The 22,802-nt window shown below is 35.7% G+C and overlaps 1 protein-coding gene across 6 annotated transcripts in view; it reads left to right on the top strand.

Annotated features, from left to right (window-relative positions):
* Positions 1-22,802, top strand: part of UBR2 (ubiquitin protein ligase E3 component n-recognin 2) — a 129,675-nt gene that overhangs the window by 23,613 nt on the left and 83,260 nt on the right. For 5 of the 6 annotated variants that reach the window (XM_025418802.3, XM_025418801.3, XM_025418803.3 and 2 more), the window contains exons 3-4: positions 18,335-18,413; positions 20,290-20,403. The exons of the other annotated variant lie outside the window; for it this stretch is intronic. In XM_025418802.3, coding sequence (XP_025274587.1) covers positions 18,335-18,413; positions 20,290-20,403 — 193 coding nt within the window. The remainder of the gene's footprint in view (positions 1-18,334; positions 18,414-20,289; positions 20,404-22,802) is intronic. 6 annotated transcript variants of the gene reach the window in all.

Here is a 22,802-nt window from a genome sequence, read left to right on the forward strand (position 1 = left end):
CTACGTGATGAAATGAAGTGAGGTGAATGACATAAACATTGTGCTATAGCATTAGGCTATTGATCTTCTGACCAAATGTCAGAAAGATGATCATCTACTACCAGACTTCAGTTTACAACAGGTGACTGAAACTGCTGAAAGCGAAACCGCAGATAAAGGGGGACTACTGTATTCCATTCATTGAGATGGCTGTTTAAGGCAAGAACTACATTATCTTGCTTACTTGCTTTATAGTTAGTCTTGAACTGGTCAGAATAAATCTTAAATTTTTGTTCCTTTAAATTTTGTCTAGTTCAAGTCAGTTGCATTTTATGAATTTCAGAATTATAGAATGTCACTTGTTATTTTTAAGAAATACTGCTGAGATTATGATTAGGATTATATTTTTGGGTTTTTTTTTTAAGATTTTTATTTGAGAGAGAGAGAGGGAGAGGGAGAGAGAAACTGAGGCAGACTCTGTCCTGAGTGCAGAGCCTGATGCGGGGCTCAGTCCAATGACTGCAAGATCATGGCCTGAGCTGAAGCCAAGAGTTGAATGCTTTAACAACTGAGCCATCCAGGTACCCCTAGGATTGTGTTTAATCCGTAGATCAGTTGGGGAGAATTGATATTTTAATGATACTGGGTTTTCCAATCCATGAACATCGTAATACTTTTCTAAGATCTTCTTTAATCTCTTTAGTGATGTCTAAAGGTTTTATATAGGAATTGTGCATACCTTTGATTATGTTTATTCATAAGTATTTTATGATATTTTTTCTTAGCTTTAGTTTTCATTTTTTTCTGTGAGTATAAAGAAATACAGTTGGTTTCTGATCTTGCATTTATGTCTTGTGACCTTGCTAAATTGGCTTAGTAGTTTTTGTTTTGTTTTTTGTTCTTTAGGATTTTTACATAATCAGGTCATTTCTGAATGGGGACAGTTTTACTTCTTCCTTTCCAACTTTTCATTTCTTTTTTGTATGTTACCGCGCTGGTGAAAATGGGACATCCTTGTCTTGTTCCCAGTCTTAGGGGAAAGTATCCAGTCTTAAACTATTAAGGTATAGTTTTCTCTTACATATCCTTGATCTCATTGAGGAAGTTCCCTTCTATTTCTAGTTTGCAGAGTTTTAAAAAACATTATAAATGACTGCTGAATGTTGTCAACTGCTTTTATATTGCAGCTTTTGGGATTGTCATAGTTTTCCTTTTTTATTCCATTAGTGATTGCATGGATTGATTTTTCAAATGTTTTTCATTACTGAAATAAACCCAACTTGATTTATCATGTATTATAACTTTTACATATTACTGGATACAGTTTGCTAATATGTATTAAAGACTTGATTGTGTTCCATGCAATGTACCAGTATGTCATTTTCTTATAATATCTTTGGTTTTGATATCAGAGGTAGTGCTGGCCATATAAAATGAATTAGGAAGTATTTTTTCTATATTTTCTGAAGAATCTATGCAACATTGATAGGATTTCAATGTTTGATAGAATTTGGCAGTAAAACAAACTGTCAAGACATGGTGTTTTCTTTGAAGGAAGGTTTTGATAAATTTCTTTTTTTAAAAAAGATTTTATTTATTTGAAAGAGAGAGCGAGTGAGCATGAGCAGGGAAAAGGGGCAAAGGGAGAAGCAGACTCCCCGCTGAGTGGGGAGCCCAACATGGGGCTTGATCCCAGGACCCTGAGATCGTGACCTGAGCCGAACGCAACCATTTAATCCATCGAGCCACCCAGTTGCCCCAACAAATTTCTTTCTTCCTTTCTTTCTTTTTTTTTTTTTTTTTCAGATTTTATTTATTTATTCTTGAGAGAGAGAGAGGCAGAGACACAGGCAGAGAGAGAAGCAAGCTCCATGCAGGGACCCCAATGTGGGACTCGATCCCAGGACTCCAGGATCACGCCCTGGGCTGAAGGCAGATGCTCAACCACTGAGCCACCCAGGCGTCCCCAAATTTCTTATTATAGTTATTCAGAACTGTATTTCATCTTGTTAAGAAATATGTTTCATTTTAATAATGTCAAATTTGTTGATACAGAGTTGTGCATAATGTTTCCGTATGTTGTTGGTATCTGTGGTATCTATAGTGAGGTCCCCTCTTCCATTCCTGATATTAGTAATTTGTGTTTTCTGTCATTAATCAGTTTTATAAATCTTTCCAAAGAATCCATATTTGGCTTTGTTCATGTACTCTTTTATCTGTTTTGTTTCACTGATTTCTGCTTTTTTTTTTTTTTTTAAGATTTTATTTATTTATTCATGAGAGACACAGAGAGAGAGAGAGAGGCCAAGACATAGGCAAAGGGAGAGAAGAAGCAGGCTCCATGCAGGAAGCCCAATGTGGGACTCGATCCTGGGACTCTGGAATCATGCCCTGAGCCAAAGGCAGACGCTCAACTGCTGAGCCACCCAGGCGTCCCTGATTTCTGCTCTTATCATTATTCTTTCTGCTTACTTTAGATTTAATGTGCTTATATTCTATTCTATCATCTATCAGTTATCCAGAAGTATGCTCTTTAATTTCCAAATACTTGAGGCTTTCCTAGATATTGTATCTTATTTCTAACACAAATATTCTAAAATACTTCAGTCTTGAAATTTATTAAGACTTGTTTTAGGGGCACCTGGGTGGCTCAGTGGTTGAGCCTCTGCCTTCAGCTCAGCTCGTGATCCTGGAGTCTCAGAATTGAGTCCCACATCGGGCTCCCTGCAGAGAGCCTGCTTCTCCCTCTGCCTATGTCTCTGCCTCTCTCTGTGTGTCTCTCATGAATAAAGAAACAGAATCTTAAAAAAAAAAAAAGACTTAATGATTCAGGACCTGCAGTCTTGAACATTCCATAAGCGCTTGAAAAAAGGTATATTCAAAAAAAAAAAAAAAAAAGAAAGAAAAAAGGTATATTCAGCAGTTTTTGTATATAGTCTATAAATGTCAGGACAAGGTGGTTGGTAGTGCCATTCAGGTCTTCTAAATGCTTATTTATTGATTTTTATGACTAGCTGTTTTATCAATTACTGAGAAAAGGGTATGAAAATATTCAGATGTAATTTTGGATTGATTTCTTCTAATCAGTTTACGTTTGTTATCTATAAGCTCTTTTATTAGCCACATATATAGATGTTTATAATCTCTATGACCTCCTGGTGTATTGACTCTTTTATCATTGTGAATTGTCAATGTCCTTTATTAATTCTGATAATATTCCTTGTCTTGGGTCTATTTTATCAGATGTTAATATTAAGCCATTCCTACCTACCATAACATATCCATTATATGTATATTTTTTTACTTCATTCTGTGGCCCTAGAATTTGCAGTATGTGTTTTTTTGTTTTTGTTTTTTTAAAGATTTTATTTATTTATTCATGATAGACTGAGAGAGAGAGAGAGAGGCAGGCTCCATGCAGGGAGCCTGATGTGGGACTCAATCCTGGGACCCTGGGGTCACGCCCTGGGCCAACGGCAGGTGCTTAAACCGCTGAGCCACCCAGGCTGCCCGCAGTATATGTTTACAATTAATCCAAGTTTACTTTGAGAAAGTTTTTCTTTCTCCTTCAATTTTGAAAGATCATTTTGTAGATAGAAAACTCTTAAGTTGCCGGGTGGGGGGGTTGTTTGTTTTTAGTTTGTGGGGTTTTTCCTTCAACATTTAAAGTATGCTACTCTACTCTTCCTCTTGTTTGCATGGCTTCTGAGGAGAAATCCAGATATAATTCTTATCTTTGTTATTCTTGTAGGTAAGGTGTTTTTCTCTGGCTTCTTTATCTTTCATTTTCTGTAACCTGAAAATAATATGCCTAGGAATAGTCTTTTTGGCATTTATCTTACTTGATGTTCCCTGAGCTTTCTGGATCTGTAGTTTGGTGTCTGACATTAATTTAGGGAAATTCTCTGGGTGCCTGAGTGACTCAGTCAGTTAAGCATCTGCCTTCTACTCAGGTCATGATCCCGGGGTTTTGGGATTGAGCCCCATGTCAGGCTCTCTGCTCAATGGAAAGCCTGCTTCTCCCTCTCCCTCTGCCTACCAACCACTGTTTGTGCTCTGTGTGTCAAATAAATAAAATCTTAAAAAAACATCTAGGGAAATTATCAGTCTGTTCCTTTCTCTTTTTTTCTGTTCTCTGGCATTCCTGTTACATATACATTATATCTTTTGTAGTTGTCTTACATTTCATGGATATTTTGTTCTGTTTTTCTTTCAGTCTTTTTTCTATTTGCTTTTCACATTGTTGAGATATCCTCAAGCTCAAGGATTTTTTGTTCAGCTATGTCCAGTCTGCTAATAAGCCCATCAAAGGCATTCTTCATTCTGTTACAATGTTTTGATCTCTAGCATTTCTTTTTGGTTCTTTCTTAAGATTTCCATCTCTGCTTACATTGCCCTTCTGTTCTTGCATGCTGTCTGCTATATCCATAAGGGCCCCTAACATTAATCATGGTCGTTTTAAATTTCAGGTCTGATAATTCCATCATTTCTGACATACCTGCGTCTGATTTTGATGCTTGCTTTATTTCTTCAAACTGTATTTTTTGCCTTTTAATATGTCTTACAGTTGTGTGTGGTTTTTTTGTTTTGTTTTTGGTAGCCAGGCATATGATATATCAGTTAGAAGGAACTCCATAGACTTTTAGTGATGTGATAGTAAGGTGTGGGAAAGGCAAAGCATTCTGTAGTCCTTTGATTTGATCTCAGTCTCCTAGTGAGCCTATGCTCTGGACTCTGAACTTATGTGCTTTTCATTGCCACCACTCTACCATCACCACCTGTCTTTATGTGGGACAAGATGGCTAGAGTGGGCTGGAAGTGGATATTTCTCTTTTCCAGGTCAGTTAGACTCTGGTAAAATCCAGCAGGTTAGGCTCTGACTATAGTTTCTTCTGAGGGCAGACTTTTTAAGAACAGAATGCCCTTGCATATTTCAGAATGGTTCCATTTTTTTTTCCCCACCCCTGGAAACATGAGAGGACTTTTCTCTGATGTTCATTGTAAGAACTTAGTAGAACTCCAGGGGAAAAAAAACTCACCAAAATGTTAGGTCCCTCTCTGTTTCCCCATGACTGGAGTTTTAATCTCTCAAACATTCACACTGAGCCTCCAACAATTTGTCAGGTGTAATTCAGGTTTCTAACCTCAGCATGACTAGCTGTTTTATCAATTACTGAGAAAAGGGTATGAAAATATTCAGATGTAATTTTGGATTGATTTCTTCTAGTTCTATCAGTTTATGTTTCAGTTATCTATTAGCTACATATATAGATGTTTATAATCTCTATGACCTCCTGGTATATTGACCCTTTTATCATTGTGAATTGTCAATGTCCTTTATTAATTCTGATAATTAATTTTATTAATTTTGGTTCCTGTAGAGGTTTGTGTTTGTGGGTTTCTGCTCTCTCAAGTTGTGTTTCTCTGTATTCATTTGTTGGTCTCTATAATTTCGGGGATAGCAGTTTGTCCTGTGACCTTACTTCTTTTGTACATCTAAGATGGGTTAATGGTTTTTCAGTTTGTTTAACTTTTTATTTGTTAGGACATTGTGGCAACCTCTAACCTTCTTACATGCTCACTGGATACTGGAAGTTTGCCCTCATTTTTTAGGGGTGTTTTCCTGAGTATAGAATTCTGGGTTGATACTTTCAAATGCTGAAAAGGAGAAAAAAAAGAAAGAAAGATTTTGTTTCATTATCTTCTGACATTTGTTGTTTCTGATGATGTCTGCTTTTATTAGCATACCTGTGTTGCTTTGTAACACATGTGCTTTGTTTTCTCTGCTGCCTTCAAGATTTTCACTTTATTGTTGGATTTCAGCAATGTGACTATGATATGCCTAGTTGTATGTTCTTTGTTTTTATCCTTATGGGGTTCCTTGAGTTTGTTGAATTGTAAGTTGATGTCTTTAACGAAATTTGGGAAGTTTAGGTTATTTTTCTTTTTTTTTTTTTTAAAGACTTAATTTATTTCTTCATGAGAGACAGAGAGAGAGAGAGGCAGAGACACAGGCAGAGGGAGAAGCAGGCTCCATGCAAGGAACACGACATGGGACTTGATCCTGGATCCCCAGGATCAGGCCCTGGGCCGAAGGCGGCGCTAAATCGCTGAGCTACCCGGGCTGCCCAGGTTATTACTTTTTCAAATATACTTTCTGCCTCATTTTCCTACTCCTGGAACTCCAGTTACACAGTAGTATAATTGAGGGACTAGTTAGTCTCATATAGTAGTAGCACATAAATACAACTTATAAGTAAAATTATGAATGTGTGTGTAATACAAATATATTTACATAGTGCATGCTCTAAACATTTTAACAAGGGATGTATGATCCGCGAGAGTTTGGAGATGACTGCTTTCACTAAAGCTGTAAAATCTGAGAGATCTGTGTGTGCTTTCACCAAACCAGCATACTTTAATATGGCAGTTAAGTACTGGTCCTGTAACTGTACACATTTGTTTTTTCTGTTAAATGATGGATTCTTAGAGAACAAGGATCTGGCTTTACTTTTCTTTATGATTATGTAAAGACTGGCTCTTAGGTTGATTTTTAGAAATCCAAAAATACTGTCTATAAGAGGCAAAGTAAAACTGAAAATCACTAAAAATAGGAATAGAACAGTGGAGAAAAAAATACCAGCCAAAAGTATGATACAAAAGAAAGCTGGTATAGCAGTTTTCATCTCTGGGAAATGGAATTTATCTAGAAAATAATAAGGAACACAAAAAGATAACCAAATTTAAAAATGGACAAAGGATTTGAATAGACATTCTCCAAACATTTTGGTTGATTATGTTTGTGCAGCCTTATAATAGTACAAACTGCCAAGTTTGGACACATTTTTTTTTAATTAATAAGCCATTGTATTTATTTTTGTTTAACATAAGCCCAACACCCAATATGGGGCTTGAGCTCATGTCCTTGAGATCAAGAGTCACATGCTCTACTAACTGAGCCAGCCAGGTGCCCCTAGGGTGGACACTTTTAAAAAGATTAATTTTTATGTGTGAATTATATCTAAGTTTTTAAAAAGCAATCTGTATATTCGACATTAAAGGAAACCAGTTAATTCTTGAGACTCAGAGCCATGCAGATTGTTCTCCCACTATATTTAATAAAATAAGAAACAAAAACAGGTAAGTTAAATAAATTTTATGTTTGGAAACTACCATTGCTAATGTTAAGTAAAAGAATATTACTGAAATCACTAAGGAAGTTTATTTATTTATTTTTAAAGATTTATTTATTTATGATAGAGAGAGAGAGAGAGAGGCAGAGACACAGGAAGAGGGGAAGCAGGCTCCATGCCGGGAGCCTGATGTGGGACTCGATCCCGGGTCTCCAGGAAGTTTAGAAACAGAATGGAGGGATCCCTGGGTGGCGCAGCGGTTTGGCGCCTGCCTTTGGCCCAGGGCGCGATCCTGGAGACCCGGGATCGAGTCCCACGTCGGGCTCCCGGTGCATGGAGCCTGCTTCTCCCTCTGCCTGTGTCTCTGCCTCTCTCTCTCTCTCCTCCGTGACTATCATGAATAAATAAATAAAATCTTTAAAAAAAAAAAAAAAAAAAGAAACAGAATGGAATAATAAAATCATTGTGTGTTGAAATTTTGGGGACATCGCTAAAGGAATATTTAATAGGAAGTATATACTTTTAAAACATCTGCCAAGAAAAAAAAGAAAGGTTAAAAATAATTTCTGTGGTGGAAACAAATGAAAATAAAATAGTCCAAAATCTTTGGGGTGTAGCAAAAGTGGTTATAAGAGGAAGTTTATAGCAATACAAGCCTACCTCATTGAAGCAAGAAAAATCTCAAACAACCTAACTTTACATCTAACGGAGCTGGAAAAAGAAGAAAAGAAAGTTGCCAAATCTAGCAAAAGGAGGAAAAATAACAAAAAGAGCAGAAATAAATGATATAGAAACTAAAAAACAAAAACAAAAACAGAAAAGATCAATGAAAGGTTCTTTGAAAATATTAAAGATAAAAGGACATGGTTTTTTGAAAATATTTTTTAAAAATTGATAAACTTGTAGCAAGACTCATTTAAAAAGAGAGAGGAAAGCCCCAAATAAAATCACTAGTAAAAGAAATAACTAACAAATACAAACAGTTGTTACAGAATATATATTTTTAAAGATTTTATTTATTCACAAGAGATACAGGGAGAGAGAGGCAGAGACACAAGGCAGAGGGAGAAGCAGGCTCCATGAAGGGAGCCCAATGTGGGACTCGATCCCGGGTCTCCAGGATCACGCCCTGGGCTGAAGGCAGTGCTAAACCGCTAAGCCACTGGGGCTGCCCAGTTGTTACAGAATATTTTGAAAACCTTTATGCCAACAAATTGGACAACTTAGAAGGAATGGATAAATTCCTAGAAACATACAACCTACCAAAACTAAAACAGGAAGAAATAGAAAATCTGAGCAGATTACCAGCAATGAAAATGAATTAGTGATTTAAAAACTCCCAACAAACAAAAGTCCAGGACCAGAAGGTTTCACAGGTGAATTCTACCACACATTTAAGGAAGAGTTAATGCCTGTTTTTCTCAAACTATTCCAAAAAATACAAGAGAAAGGAAAACTTCCAAATTCATTCTGTAAGGCTAGTATACCAAAACCAGATAAAGATACCACAAAACAAACAAACAAACAAACTACAGGCTATATCTCTCAGGAATATATATGCAAAAATCCATGACAAAATATCAGCAAACCAAATCCAGCAATACATTTTAAAAAATTATACACCACTATCAAGTGGGATTTATTCCCAGGATGCAAGGATGGTTTGATTGTCACAAAACAATCAAGATAATATGTCACATCAATAAAAGAAAGGATAAAAACCATATAATCATTTCTGTAGATGTAGCAAAAGCATTTGACAAAGTACAGCATCATTCATGATAAAGATCCTCTGCAGAGTGGGCCTAAAGGGAACGTATCACAGCATAATAAAGGACTTATACAAAAAACACATAGCCAATGTCATACATGTGATGAAAAACTGAGAACTTTTCCCCTGAGGTCAGGACAAGACAAGGATGTCTACTCTTGGCACTTTTATTCAACATAGTACTGGAAATCCTAGCCACGGCAATTAGAAAACATAAATAAAGGCATCCAAACTAGTAAAATTCTCAGTTTGTAGGTGATATAATACTATATATAGAAAGCCCTAAAGACATCACCAAAAAGCTACTAGAATTGATAGAACAGATTCAGTATGGTCATAAGTTACAAAATCAATGAACAGAAATCTGTTGCATTCCTAATACTAATAATGAAACAGCAGAAAGTGGATTAAGAAAGCTATCCCATTTATAGTTGTACCAAAAAGAATAAAATACCTAGGAATAAACTTAACCAAAGATGTAAAAGACCTACACTCTAAAAACTTATACAACATTGATGAAAGAAATTCAAGACAATGGAAAGATAGTCCATGGAATGTGCATGGGTTGTAAGAATAAGTATTGTTAAATTATCTGTAGTATCCAAAGCATCTATAGTCTTAATGCAATCCCTACCAAATACAAACTGCATTTTTCACAGAACTAAAACAGTCCTAAAACCTGTGTGGAACCACAAAAGACCTTGAATAGCCATAACAATCTTGAAAAAGGAAAACCAAAAATGGAAATAGCAGCATTCCAGATTACAAGTTATATTACAAAGTGGTGGTATTTTTTTAAATTTATTTATTTGAGAGAGGGAGAGAGAACGTGTGCATGTATGAGCAGAGGGAGAGAAATCCTCAAGTAGACTACCCATTGAGTGTAGAACCCAGTGCAAGTCTTGATCCCAAGACTCTGAGATCAAGACCTGAGCTAAAAATCAAGAGTTGGACATTCAACTGACTCAGCCATCCAGGGATCCCAAAGTGGTAGTAAATAAAACAGTATGGTACTAACATAGAAAGAGACACACAGATTAATGGAACAGAATAGAAAACCCAGAAATAAACCCACAATTATATGGTCAATTAATTTTCAACAAAAGAGGAATGAATATACATGGGAAAAGACAGTCTTTTCAACAAATGGTATCGGAAAAACCAGCCACATGTGAAAGAATGAAAATAGACCACTTTCTTTCATCACACACAAAAATAAATTGAAGATAGATTAAACACCTACATTTGAGACCTGAAACCACAAAAATTCCTGAAGAGAGCACAGGCAGCCGTGCTGACATCAGCCGCGGCAGTATTTTTCTAGATATGTCTCCTAAGGCAAGAGAAATAAAAGCAAAAATAAACTATTGGAATTTCATCAAAATAAGCTGCACAACGAAGGAAACAATCCACAAAACTAAAAGGCAACCTACTGGTTGGGAGAACTTATTTGCAAATGACATATCTGATAAAGAGTTAGTATCTGAAATATATAAAGAACTCATGTAACTCAATACCCAAAATATAAGTAATATAGTTTAAAAATGAGTAGAAGTCATGAACAGACGTTTCTCCAAAGAAGACATGTAAATGGCTGACAGAAGGATGCTCAACATCATTCATCAGGAAATTACAAATCAAAACTATAATAAGATACCATCTCACACCTGTGAGAATGGCTAAAATCAAACCAAGAAACAACCAAGTGTTGACAAGGATGTGGAGAAAAAGCAACTCTCATGGGCTGTTGGTAGGAATGCAAATTGGTGCAGCCACTATGGAAAACCGTATGGAGTTCCTCAAAACCTTAAGTAGAACTCCCCAATGATTCAGTAAATACATTATTGGGTATTTACCCCCCAAATAACAAAAACTTAAAGGATACATACACCTCTGAGTTTACTGCAGCATTATTCACAATAGCCAAATTATGGAAGCACCCCAGGTATTCATCAATAGATGAATGGGTAAAGGAGATGTGGTTTATTATACAGTGGAATATTCTGCCATAAAAATGAAATTCTGCTATTTGCAACAACGTGATTAAAGCTAGAGAGTATAATGCTACGACCAATAAGTCAGTCAAAGACAGATACCAGTGACACCTGGGTGGCTCAGTCAGTTAAGCATCTGCTTTCAGCTTAGGTCATCAAGTCCCACATCAGGCTCTGTGCTCAGTGGGGAGTCTGCTTCTCCCTTTGCCCCTCACCTCACTCGTGTCTCACTTTCTCTCTCTCAATAAAAAAAAAAGATGCCTTATGATATACTAATGTAGAATTTAAGAAACAAAGCAAATGAGCAAGGAGAAAAGAGACAAGAAACAGACTCAACTATAGAGAAAAAATTATGGTTACCAGAGGGGAGGTTGGTGGGAGATGGGGGAAATAGGAGGTAAGGATTAAAGAATACATTTATCACAATGAAAAAAATATTTTAAAATAGCTGTACATACATACATTTCCTGGTTTTGTCTGCTGAAAGGACCTAGAAACTGCAACTCCTGTAGCAGAGAGCACACCTAGTACCTAGATACTGGTTTCTAAATACCAGTGTCCAATAAAAGGAATCAGAACTTCATGGTGAAATGACTGATTCCAGGGCTGGGACAGAGAAACTACAAAGTAAGTTTCAAACATCTTGTGTTGCTCCCTCTCCCCAAGAAAAGGAAGGGGCATGTTGAAAGGGCACAGGAGCCAACTTGAAAGAGCTTCCAGTGGCCACAGGTGAAACAGTTTGAACAATAAAATAATGATTGGATTAAATTCTAACCCATAAAATAAAATATTCATGAGTCCACACTGATGTATTTGAATAAATGAGAGAGAAGGGATGTTTTCATAGTTTTCCCAACTGAAAAATTCCACTTAATAAATCAGACAGGAGGGGCAGCCCTGGTGGCTCAGTGGTTTAGCGCCGCTTTTAGCCCAGGGCGTGATCCTGGAGACCCAGGATCGAGTCCCATGTCAAGCTCCCTGCATGGAGCCTGCTTCTCCCTCTGCCTGTGTCTCTGCCTGTCTCTCTATGTGTGTGTCTCTCATGAATAAATAAATAAAATCTTTAAAAATAAAAAATAAAATAAATCAGACAGGAATGCAGGATATGGAAAGTTACCATTAGGCAAATAACACAGTGGTAACTGTAGACAAGATCCATCGGTAGATGCTAAAACTAGTAGATGACTGAGAAATAGGAGGATATTTGAATAGTCTCAAATATTTCCCCAAATATATTTAATTATAAAAGGTACAAGAGCATATTTATAGTGTAGGAGTCTGGTAGATACCATCTTAACAAAGTAAAATTATTGTCACCAGTACTCTGGCATATCTGATCAGCATCATGTTCCCCCTGTTATGATGTATTGAGGGCAGAGCATCACTTCTGTAGTATTCTTTCTTACCAAAAATGTATAACTCAGTCTAATCATGAGCATGTCAAAAAAAACCCAAATTGTGGGACCTCTACAAAATGAGTAACCAGTACTCTTCAAAAAGTTGTGGTCACAAAATTTAAGAAAAGACTGAGGAACTGTTAGAATTTGGAGGAGACTTTGAAGACGTGATGTCTAATGTAATGTGGGATCTTGCATCCTGAAAGAGAAAAAGGAACCATAGTGGGAAAATTGACGACTTTTGAATAAGGGCTGTAGTTAATAAATTGTGCTGATATTAATTTCCTTGTATTATTGTTAACATGAAGAAAAGTTTGATTAGGGTATAAAGGAACTCTCTACTATTTTTGCCTCTTTCCTAGGAGTAAAATTATTTCAAAGATAAAAAAAATAAACAAGGTAAACATTCAGCCCAGTAGGTTAGATGAAGAACACTTGAGCACACTCAAAGGAGAAAGAAATTAAAGATCAGAAAATAAAAGTAAAAAGCTGAGATATACTGACTCTTTGGAATTTTTTTGCAAGACTGAATAAGGAAAAGAACATGCAGATACATAAAATTCAAAATGAAAATTGAGAAACACACTGCATTCCTTTTGATGATACCATGTCTTGCAAAGCTAGGTCATCAGCATTGTTGTGATTGAAAAGCAGATATTTTATGGAATAAGCAGTGAAGGTAGCAGTATCCAATTTGATTCTAAGTGTTAAAAAATGGTTAGGTGTTCAAAGGTCCTGAGTTGTTTGAGTCTATCTAATAAACAGAATAATTGTTTCTTTTAGTCTAGAGGTACCCTAAAAAAAAAAAAAAAAACTATGGAGATGCTAAAACTTTGGCAGCCTTTGAAATATGAGAATTATGAACAACTAAAAAAATTCACAAACTTAGGTGAAATGGATAAATTTATAGAAAAGTGCTAGGTAGCTTGAATACAGTATGGAAAACAGTACAGTACTGGAATGGTAATTAAAGATCTTCCCTTCCACAAATCCCATACCTGGATGACTATAGGTGAGTTCAACCAAATTTCTTTTTTTTTTTTTTTTTTTAGGTCAACCAAATTTCAAAGGAAAATTAATTCCTCTTTTACACAATTTACTATAGAAAATGGAAAAAATTGGGATGCCTGGGTGACTCAGTGATTGAGCATCTGCCTTTGGTTCAGATCGTGATCCTGGGGTCCTGGGATTGAGTCCCACATCGGACTCCCATTAGGGACCCTGCTTCTCCCTCTGCCTATGTCTCTGCCTCTCTCTGTGTGTCTCTCATGAATAAATAAATAAAATCTTAAAAAAAAAAAAAAAAAAAGAAACTGGACAACCCTGGTGGCTTAGCGGTTTAGCGCCACTTGCAGCCCGGGGTGTGATCCTGGAGACTCAGGATCGAGTCCCACGTCAGGCTTCCGGTGCATGGAGCCTGCTTCTCCCTCTGCCTGTGTCTCTGCCTCTCTCTCTCTCTCTCTCTCCCTGTGTCTCTATAAATAAATAAAATTTTAAAATCTTTAAAAAAAAAAGAAACTGCTATAACTCTTTATGAGGCTAATATAATCTTTTTTTTTTTAAGATTTTATTTATTTATTCATAGAGACACAGAGAGAGAGAGAGAGAGGCAGAGACACAGGCAGAGGAAGAAGCAGGCTCCATGCAGGGAGCCCAACGTGGGACTCTATCCAGGGTCTCCAGGATCACGCTCCGGGCAGCAGATGGCGCTAAACTGCTGCGCCACTGGGGCTGCCCTAATCTTGTTTTTAATCCCTGATAAATTTAAGAGATTCTAGAGCCATTTCTTTTATTAATAATAGCTGAAAGAATCCTAAATAAAATATTAGCTGTCTGAATCCAAGGATATACTAAAAGTGATGCATCATAATCAAATGGAGCTTAGTTGAGGAATCTAAATAGTTCATCTTTAAAACAATTATTAAAAATAAATAAATAAATAAAACAATTATTACTGTAATTCACCATTTTAATAGAGAAGAAAACTATGTTTTTCTGAGTTGATTCTGGAAAGCATTTTATAAATTTCAACAATTGTTTATGATATAAATTCTTAGCAGACTACTGAATATTTGGGTGTTAGATTTTTAAAAACTTTGTTATGGACATCTTCAAACATTAAAAATAGGGTGAAGGGTATAAAAGATCTGACATGTACTCATTGCTCAGCTTCAGCAATTAGCAATATATGGCAACGCTATTTTTTTAAGTTTTTTTAAAATATATATTTAAGATTTTATTTATTTATTCATGAGAGACACAGAGAGAGAGGTAGAGACACAGGCAGAGGGAGAGCAGGCTCCATGCAGGGTGCCTGACTTGGGACTGGATCCTGGGACTCCAGGATCAGGCCCTGGGCCGAAGGCGGCACTAAACCACTGAGCCATCCAGGCTGCCCTATGGCAATTCTTTTTATGTATACTCATACACATACACACTTTTTTTCTTGCCCTGCCAGATTACTTTTCTTAAGAGCGATAGCTGGGGGTGACAGAGGGGGAGAAGAGAAAATCTTAAGCAGGCTCCATGCCCTCTACAGGTCCTAACACAAAGGGTCAGGGGCTCAATCTCATGATCCTGAGATCATGACCTCAACCAAAATCGAGTCTGATGCTTAGCCAAGTGAGCCACCCAAGTGCCCATCAGGTTATTTTAAAGCAAATTCCAAGGGATCTCTGGGTGGCTCAGCGGTTTCGCGCCTCCCTTTGGCCTAGGGCATGATCCTGAAGTCCCGGGATCGAGTCCCGCGTTGGGCTCCCGGCATGGAGCCTGCTTCTCCCTCTGCCTGTGTCTCTGCCTCTCTCTCTCTCTCTGTCTATCACAAATAAATAAAAATAAATCTTTAAAAAAAAATAAAGCAAATTCTAGGCAGTATGCCTTTTTACTCATAATACAGCTTTTTTCCCCCTCTACAACCATTAACATCCTAAAAAAATAACACTAATTCCTTAACATTATCTAATATCTAGCCTGAATGGAATTGTACTGATTGACTCATACATGTGAATTCAAAGTCCACACATTGCATTTGGCTGTTATTCCTCATTTTTTCTTTTAATCTATAATAGCTCCTCTCCCTCTTTTTTTTTTTTTTCTTCTTTTTTCCATTTATATTGCTAAGAAACCAGATCATTTGTCCTGTGGAATTTTCCACAGTCTGGATTTGTTTACTGTGTCCCCATGGTGTTGCTTAACATGTTTCTCCCTGTGTTTCTTCTAAACAGGTAGTTAGGTATAATTGAATTATTATGTTTATACTTTATAAATATTGATGTGTAACTTCTTAATTCTTCATGTCAGGAAGCCCATGATGCTTCTCTGTTTTTTTGTTTGTTTGTTAAGATGATCAGTGGGTTTAGGTACCATGCAGATGCAACCATTAAAAAGGTCTTCATTAACCTTTTTATCCAGTATTTTAGCAGTCACCGATGCTTGTTGATCATTATTTTATTAGGAGGTAGCAAAATATTCTAACTGATCATTTCTTTCTTTATTAGCTTGTCTTTTATAAAAGAAACACAGTCCCTCCTCAGTCCTTTGATTAGCTTGAGGTGCAGTTTATATAGGAAAGGCACGATATTATGCTTAATTTTTTTTTCTAGAAAAACACTTTATCAGTAAACCTGTGAATATAATACTAATGGAGAACTTTTAGATATGTTTTTCTTTAATATCTAAAACAAGGTGGGGATGCCTACTCTTGCTGCTGTTTAATATATCACTGGAGGTCCTTGTCAACAGTATAAAGGAAGAAAAATAAAAAGGTGTAAATATGGTAAGGAAAGAGATAAAATTGTCATTACATGCAGACTATGTATTCATTTACCTGGGAAGAAAAATAATTCAACAAACTATTAGAACTGCCTTGGTTAATCAAAGATACTAAAAATCAATGTTATTTCTTTTCATCATCCTTAGGCAACTAGATAAAGATTTTTTTAAATATGTATCATTTAAAATAAAATCTAGGGAGTACATCTTTATTAATCTAATCAAGAATATAAAGGATTCATATGAAGAAGACTTTATAACTTCAGTAGAAGACTTAAGAAATAATCATGGACATGATAATTTACTCTTATGACAATGTTCCTACTCCTGAAATTTATCAATAAATTCTAAGTAATCTCTGTCAAAATTTCAGCTGGATATTTTTTAGAGACTCTGTACACTTATCCTAAGTGATGTGTGGACGAATAAAGAAGAGTTTGTGAATAGCTTAGTCAACATTTTTTAAAAAGAGAATAAAAGGGAACTTAACCTGCCAGATATTAAGATATACTACAAAGCCATAGTAACATAGTGTGGTATGGTGTAAGAACAAATAGATCACTCACACATATTAGACAGCTTAGACCCAAGGAGATGTAGGAACTTAATATTTTACAAAGATGATACCACAACCAATAGATAAAAGTTAGATCATTTAGTAGATGGTGTTGGAAAAAAATAGTTCAGTGTATATTTGAGAAACAAAACTATATTTTACTATATTCTACATCATATACAACTATATTCTACTCCACCTAAATGTGGAAGATAAAACCAGAAGATTAATAGAAGAAAGTGAAGAGTATTTTTGTGACCTGATTTTGGGGAAAGAACTTCTTAAAACCTTAAAATACAAACCAATTGCGTGTGTGTTTGTGTGAATTTAATTGCATCAAAATAGGCAGTTCTATTTAACAAAGGACCCCAAACATAAAATTAATATACAGGTGACAAATGGGAGACAATATTTGCAATGTTTAATATTGCAAAGTGATTATATCCACTAGATTAGATTGTGCAAATAAGATAAAGCAATCCTAGCAGGAAAATGGGCAAAGACAATTTATAGAAGAGGAAACCCAAAAGCAATAAGCATATGAAGAGTTGAATAAACATATTAGCAATCAGAGACATGCAAATTAAAATAATAAGATATCATTTCAAATATGTTAGCCTTGCACATATTAGAAAACTAGATAGGGGCGCCTGGGTGGCTCAGTGGTTGAGCGTCTGCCTTGGGCTCAGGTTGTGATCCTGGGGTCCTGGCATTGAGTCCCGCATCAGGCTCCCTGTGGGAGCCTGCTTCTCCTTCTGCCTATGTCTCTGACACTCTGTCTCTCTCATGAATAAATAAATAAAATCTTAAAAAAAAAATAGGTAAAACCAAATGCAATGAAAATGCTGAGCTATACAAACCCTCATAAACTGGTGGGGGATATGTAGCCCCTCTGGACAGTAGCATGGCATTCAGATTGAGAAGTTGACATGTATATGACCCAACAATTCTGCTCTTCAGTTTATATGTCAAAGAAAGTCTCAGACACATCTGTAAGAGAACATTTACACTGTGTTTATTACAGCATTATATAGGTAGAAAGGCATTGGAGATAATTCAGGTGTCCAGTGCAGGGAGAAGAGAGAAAATATTTTGGATACATGCCATAGCATATTACATAGCGATTAGAAGCAAATCAGATGTATACATACAAAATGAATGGATTATGTTACAGAAGTGAAAAAGTAACAAAATGTAATATATGACACAGTAAGATTTACATTCATTAAAAATACATGCACTCAAAAACATTTTGTAAGAACATACCTAGATGGCATGCAGGAATAAGCACAGAAGAATAGTTGCTTATGAGGTTACAGTAACTAAGATAAGTGGAAATTTAAAGATTTTTGTAACTCACCATTTCATTTCATGGAAGTATAGGAATTCTCTTGTTTAAGATATGATCTGTAAATGTATCGAATTGGCATTATGATGAAAGTAAATGAAACAACTGAAATCAAATGAAAATGTGATTTCCGCAAATCTAGTATAAGATATACACATCCAGTGGTATGAGAAGCAGGTTCTTTTTTTTGGGGGTGGGGGAGAGGAGCAGGTTCTTAAGCTGACTTCATTGCTGACAGATCTTTGGGAATATTATTTCCTTTCTTCTCACACCAAGGCAGTTCACTGTTCTGGCTCTTCTTGGATGTATTCCGGGTGAAATATTATGTTGTGAAATACACAGTTATTTTCTGACACTCTGATTTTTTTTTTCTTTAACTTTACAGAGACTGTGCAGTTGATCCAACTTGTGTTTTATGCATGGAGTGCTTTTTGGGAAGTATTCACAGAGACCATCGATATAGGGTTAGTAATGTCCAGATAATAATCATACCCACTATTAAATTTTATGTTAGATATATTTTCTGCCTTTTTTAAATTCCAGGATTTAACACTAAAATGGAGGATAGTGGTTTAAGAAATGTGTTATTTAAACACTTAAACAAAAAAATAATAAAATAAAAAATAAAATAAAATAAAAAAATAAACACTTAAACATATGTTACCAGCAGGGTAGGAATAAATCATGAATCCAGACTTCTTGAACACATGGTTTAGGAAAGACCTCACAGATACCAGTTCCTGCATGTTGGTTTTCAACTAGTTTGTTACTTCCTTATGTTTATTATTTCAGTAATTCTAGGTTTATGCAAAAGGTTATCAAAAATTAGAGGAAAAGGTGAGAGATAAAAGTGGGAGGGAGATTCTGAAGGGAAGGACGCGGAAAAAAAGAGTAAGGAAAAGTGTCAGGATTATACATTTAAGAAATAACTCAGTTGGTCATCTTCTACAGAAGATTTGTCATTTCTTAATATTAAAGAAACATCTACATAGTAGGAGAGGGATCAACCCCAGAATATGAGACCCACCAATTTTATTATTTTTCTACTACTATAATGCAGTCCGTACTTTTCCAAGAATCAGGTATATTTACTTTTAAATCAAGGATACAAAGGTGGATTATTGTCCTGGTTGGTTCTTCTACTGGAAATTGAAGAAAAAGCCTTGAACATTCAAAAGTTAGGGAAATGTTAGTACCTGGAACTTTGCACCCTAATCTCAAATGAAATCATAGGGAAATTTCAATCTTATTATTAATTTAGGAGGCCTGTTGGCTCAGGACTTTCCTCCTGTTTTTCTTCATTCTACTCGAGTATTGATGATAATGAACTAAAACAGCTACAAAATTGGACCCCTTTGATTTTTGTATGTTCCCTTTATTTTCATAAATCAGTAAAAGAATCCTGGTTTCCTTTAAGCTGCTCTACCTGTCTTAGGTAACCATAAGAAGCACAAAAGTTGTAGGGTTATCATTTTCCAAATGGCTGCCTGCCCATGTTTGTTGACCTATATCCTTGCAGCCCTTGGGAATAACTGTCATTTGTAGGTTTACATTAGTTATATTTTGATATCTAACATACAAATAACTTTTGGGGAGCAGAATGTATAGGGTTCATTCTAAAATTTGCATCAAATACACACTGCTAAACACTCTTTCACAGTATTTTTTTTAAAGCAGAATTTCCAATAATTAAATAAGTTCTGTCTTGCCAGCTTCCTTGAGTCATTGCCATATCTTAATGTATGAATAATTCATGAATCCTGCAGGTGGTGAAAACTTTTTCTCACCTGACAGTCTTACATTTATATTTCCTGAGCTTCTTTCCTTGTCAAAGAATGCTATTTAGGGGATGTTAGAAAAGAAAAACAAACTATTTCTGTAGTTTCTGTTGGTCACTTTCTCTAATGTAGATGTAGCACTCTCAGACTCTCCTGGGGGAAAGCAGCTATAGGAATCTTTATAACAAATCTGTTATATTACATTAGAGTGCTATAACCTGGTGGCATTGATATCAACATTATACCAAAACTCAGCAGGGAAACCCTCATGATTTTCCTAATAAGGAAGTCATATGTCATATAAGTGGACACATTTTACCTCTTTAAAATAACTGTAGTTTATTAGACATTACAAAGTAGCTTATTTCAAAATTGTTTAAATTAGCTTAGGCTTATTTAAGCTTTGAAACATTGAGAGGTTTGGCATTTATATAATTTTACTCCTCCAAAGAAATTAAACACTTTAGCAATGTTATTTCCTGAGCACTTGATATTCTTATTTATAATCTTATAGCCCTCAGTAAATACTTATTGACAAGATACTTTACAATTTTTTTTCAAGATGACAACATCAGGAGGTGGAGGTTTCTGTGACTGTGGTGATACTGAAGCTTGGAAAGAGGGTCCTTACTGTCAAAAACATGAACTTAACACTTCTGAAATTGAGGAAGAAGAGGTAAAGACATTTTCACAAAGTTGTTTTTAAGGAAATACTGTTTTAACCATGAGTTTGAAACACTTTCAGATATAGGAATTAGGTTATGAGAAATGGATAAGCAAAATATTTGTCACTATTACCAGTGACCAAATCTGCTTTGAAAGTTTTTTTGCATTTTATAGATGCCATACCATTGTTGGTAGTACTCACTTGAAATTCTGCAGGTTTAATTTAATTTGGATTTATTATTTGAAGTTTTAGTCCTCGTTTATCTTTGAAGGATTATTTTTACTATTTGTAGCAATTAGTTAACTTGGTTGGCTTTTGTGTATTTGTGTTGTGACTAAGATTTTGTGAGCCTAGATACTGCTCTGTAAGTATACGGTAGCCAATCCTAATCACCATCTGGCATAGCAGTGTCATTGATATGTGATAGGACCAAGTATAAAGACAGTAGCTCAGTACAAATTCTAGTTACTCCAGCTGTAACTATGTGCTTTTTTAAATTGTTGATTTTGCATTTCTCTAAATGATATTTAAATGATGTAGTAGACTCAATAAATATGTAAATCTCTGCTACTGTTTCTGACAATTTGATGTTTAAGATCCTTATTTCAGATTTTATTTTTATTTTATTTTTTTTTATTTTTTTATTTTTTTAAAGATTTTATTTATTCATTCATGAGAGAGAGACAGAGAGAGACAGGCAGAGACACAGGCAGAGGGAGAAGCAGGCTCCACGCAGGGAGCCCGATGTGGGACTCGATCTTGGGTCTCCAGGATCACACCCCAGGCTGAAGGCAGCACTAAACCGCTGAGCCACTGGGGCTGCCCAGATTTTATTTTTAAATAGCAGAGAGGTAGGTGCATTCAAAGTACTTATGCATTGTTAGTAGGTCTAATATAGATTTGGGACAAGTGAACATTAATAGTACTTCCTGGTACACAACCTTGCAGGTCTCGAATATTTGACCAAGACTTTATGGTGTAGGACAGTTCTTTTAGACTGTGTTCCACTGTGTTTAGGACAGTTTAAAATTTTTGTGAAATGATTGAGTACTATGGAAAACATATCTTGTGTTTCATTTGCTTTGTGTAAGTATTTTAGGATTTGCAGCAGATAAATGCCCAGTAATTAGGGTTTCAGTTTTCTCCTCTTCTTCTATTGGAGGAGCTCTGTTCTTCTCTCTTTTATTTATTGTATTGGAGTTCTGTTTGTAAAAATACAAAATAAGACAAGGATATACTTGACAAAAAGAGCTGTGTTTTTCTCTCCTTCTCTCTCTCTCTCTCTCACTAATAAATAAATTTTTAAGATCTTTAAACAAAAAAAAAAGGGGGCAGCCTGAGTGGCCCAACGGTTTAACACCGCCTTCAGCCCAGGGCCTGATCCTGGAGATCCGGGATCGAGTCCCGCATCGGGCTCCCCGCATGGAGCCTGTTTCTCCCTCTGCCTATGTCTCTGCCGCTCTCGCTCGCTCTCTCTCTCATTAATAAATAAATAAAAATCTTTAAAAAAAAAAAAAGATCTGTGTTTTTTAAAAAATTAAAAACTGGTGTAAAATGGGAGAAAACATTTGCAAATCACATACGGTAGTACCACCTTATCCATGGAAGATGTGTTCCAAGACCCCCTATTGTTGCCTGAAATCATGGATGGTACCCAACTCTACATATACTGTTGTTTTTTTGTTTTTTTTTACATGCATACTTATAAAATTTAATTTATAAATTAGGCACAGCAAGAAATGAACAATAACTGGTAATAAAATAGGACAATTATAACAACATATTATAATAAAATTTAGGTGAATGTGCACTCACTTATTTGTTCTCATATTGTACTGAGATGATAAAATACCTACTTTGATGAGATGAAGTGAGGTGAATGCCATAGGCATTGTGACATAATGTTAGGCTACTGTTGATCTTTTGAGCATACATCAGAAGAAGGACTGTCAGCTTCCAGTCTGCAGTTGCCCTGGATGTGACTGAAGCAGTGGATAAGGGGGGACTTAACATATCTGACAAGGGCCTAGGATCCAGAATATGTGTCTTACAACTCAACAACAATGCCACAAACAACGCTATTAAAAAACAAGTCAACAACAATGCCACAAACAAGAGGACTTGAATAGACATAATATCTCCAAAGAAGATATAATACAAAGACCAACAAACATGAAAACATGTTCAGCAATATTGAAACCACTTTTACACCCACTAAAATGGCTATAATCAGAAAGAAGGAATGTGTGTGTTGATGAGGATATAGAAAAATTGGAGCCCTTGTACATTGCTAAATGAGATGCAAAATGATTCAGTGCTATGGAACAATTTGACTATTTCTACAAAAATTAAACGTAGAATTGCCATATGAGCCTGTAATTTCACTCTTAGGTATATACCCAAAAGAT

Source organism: Canis lupus, chromosome 12 (assembly GCF_003254725.2).
Source record: "Canis lupus dingo isolate Sandy chromosome 12, ASM325472v2, whole genome shotgun sequence".
NCBI lineage: Eukaryota > Metazoa > Chordata > Mammalia > Carnivora > Canidae > Canis > Canis lupus.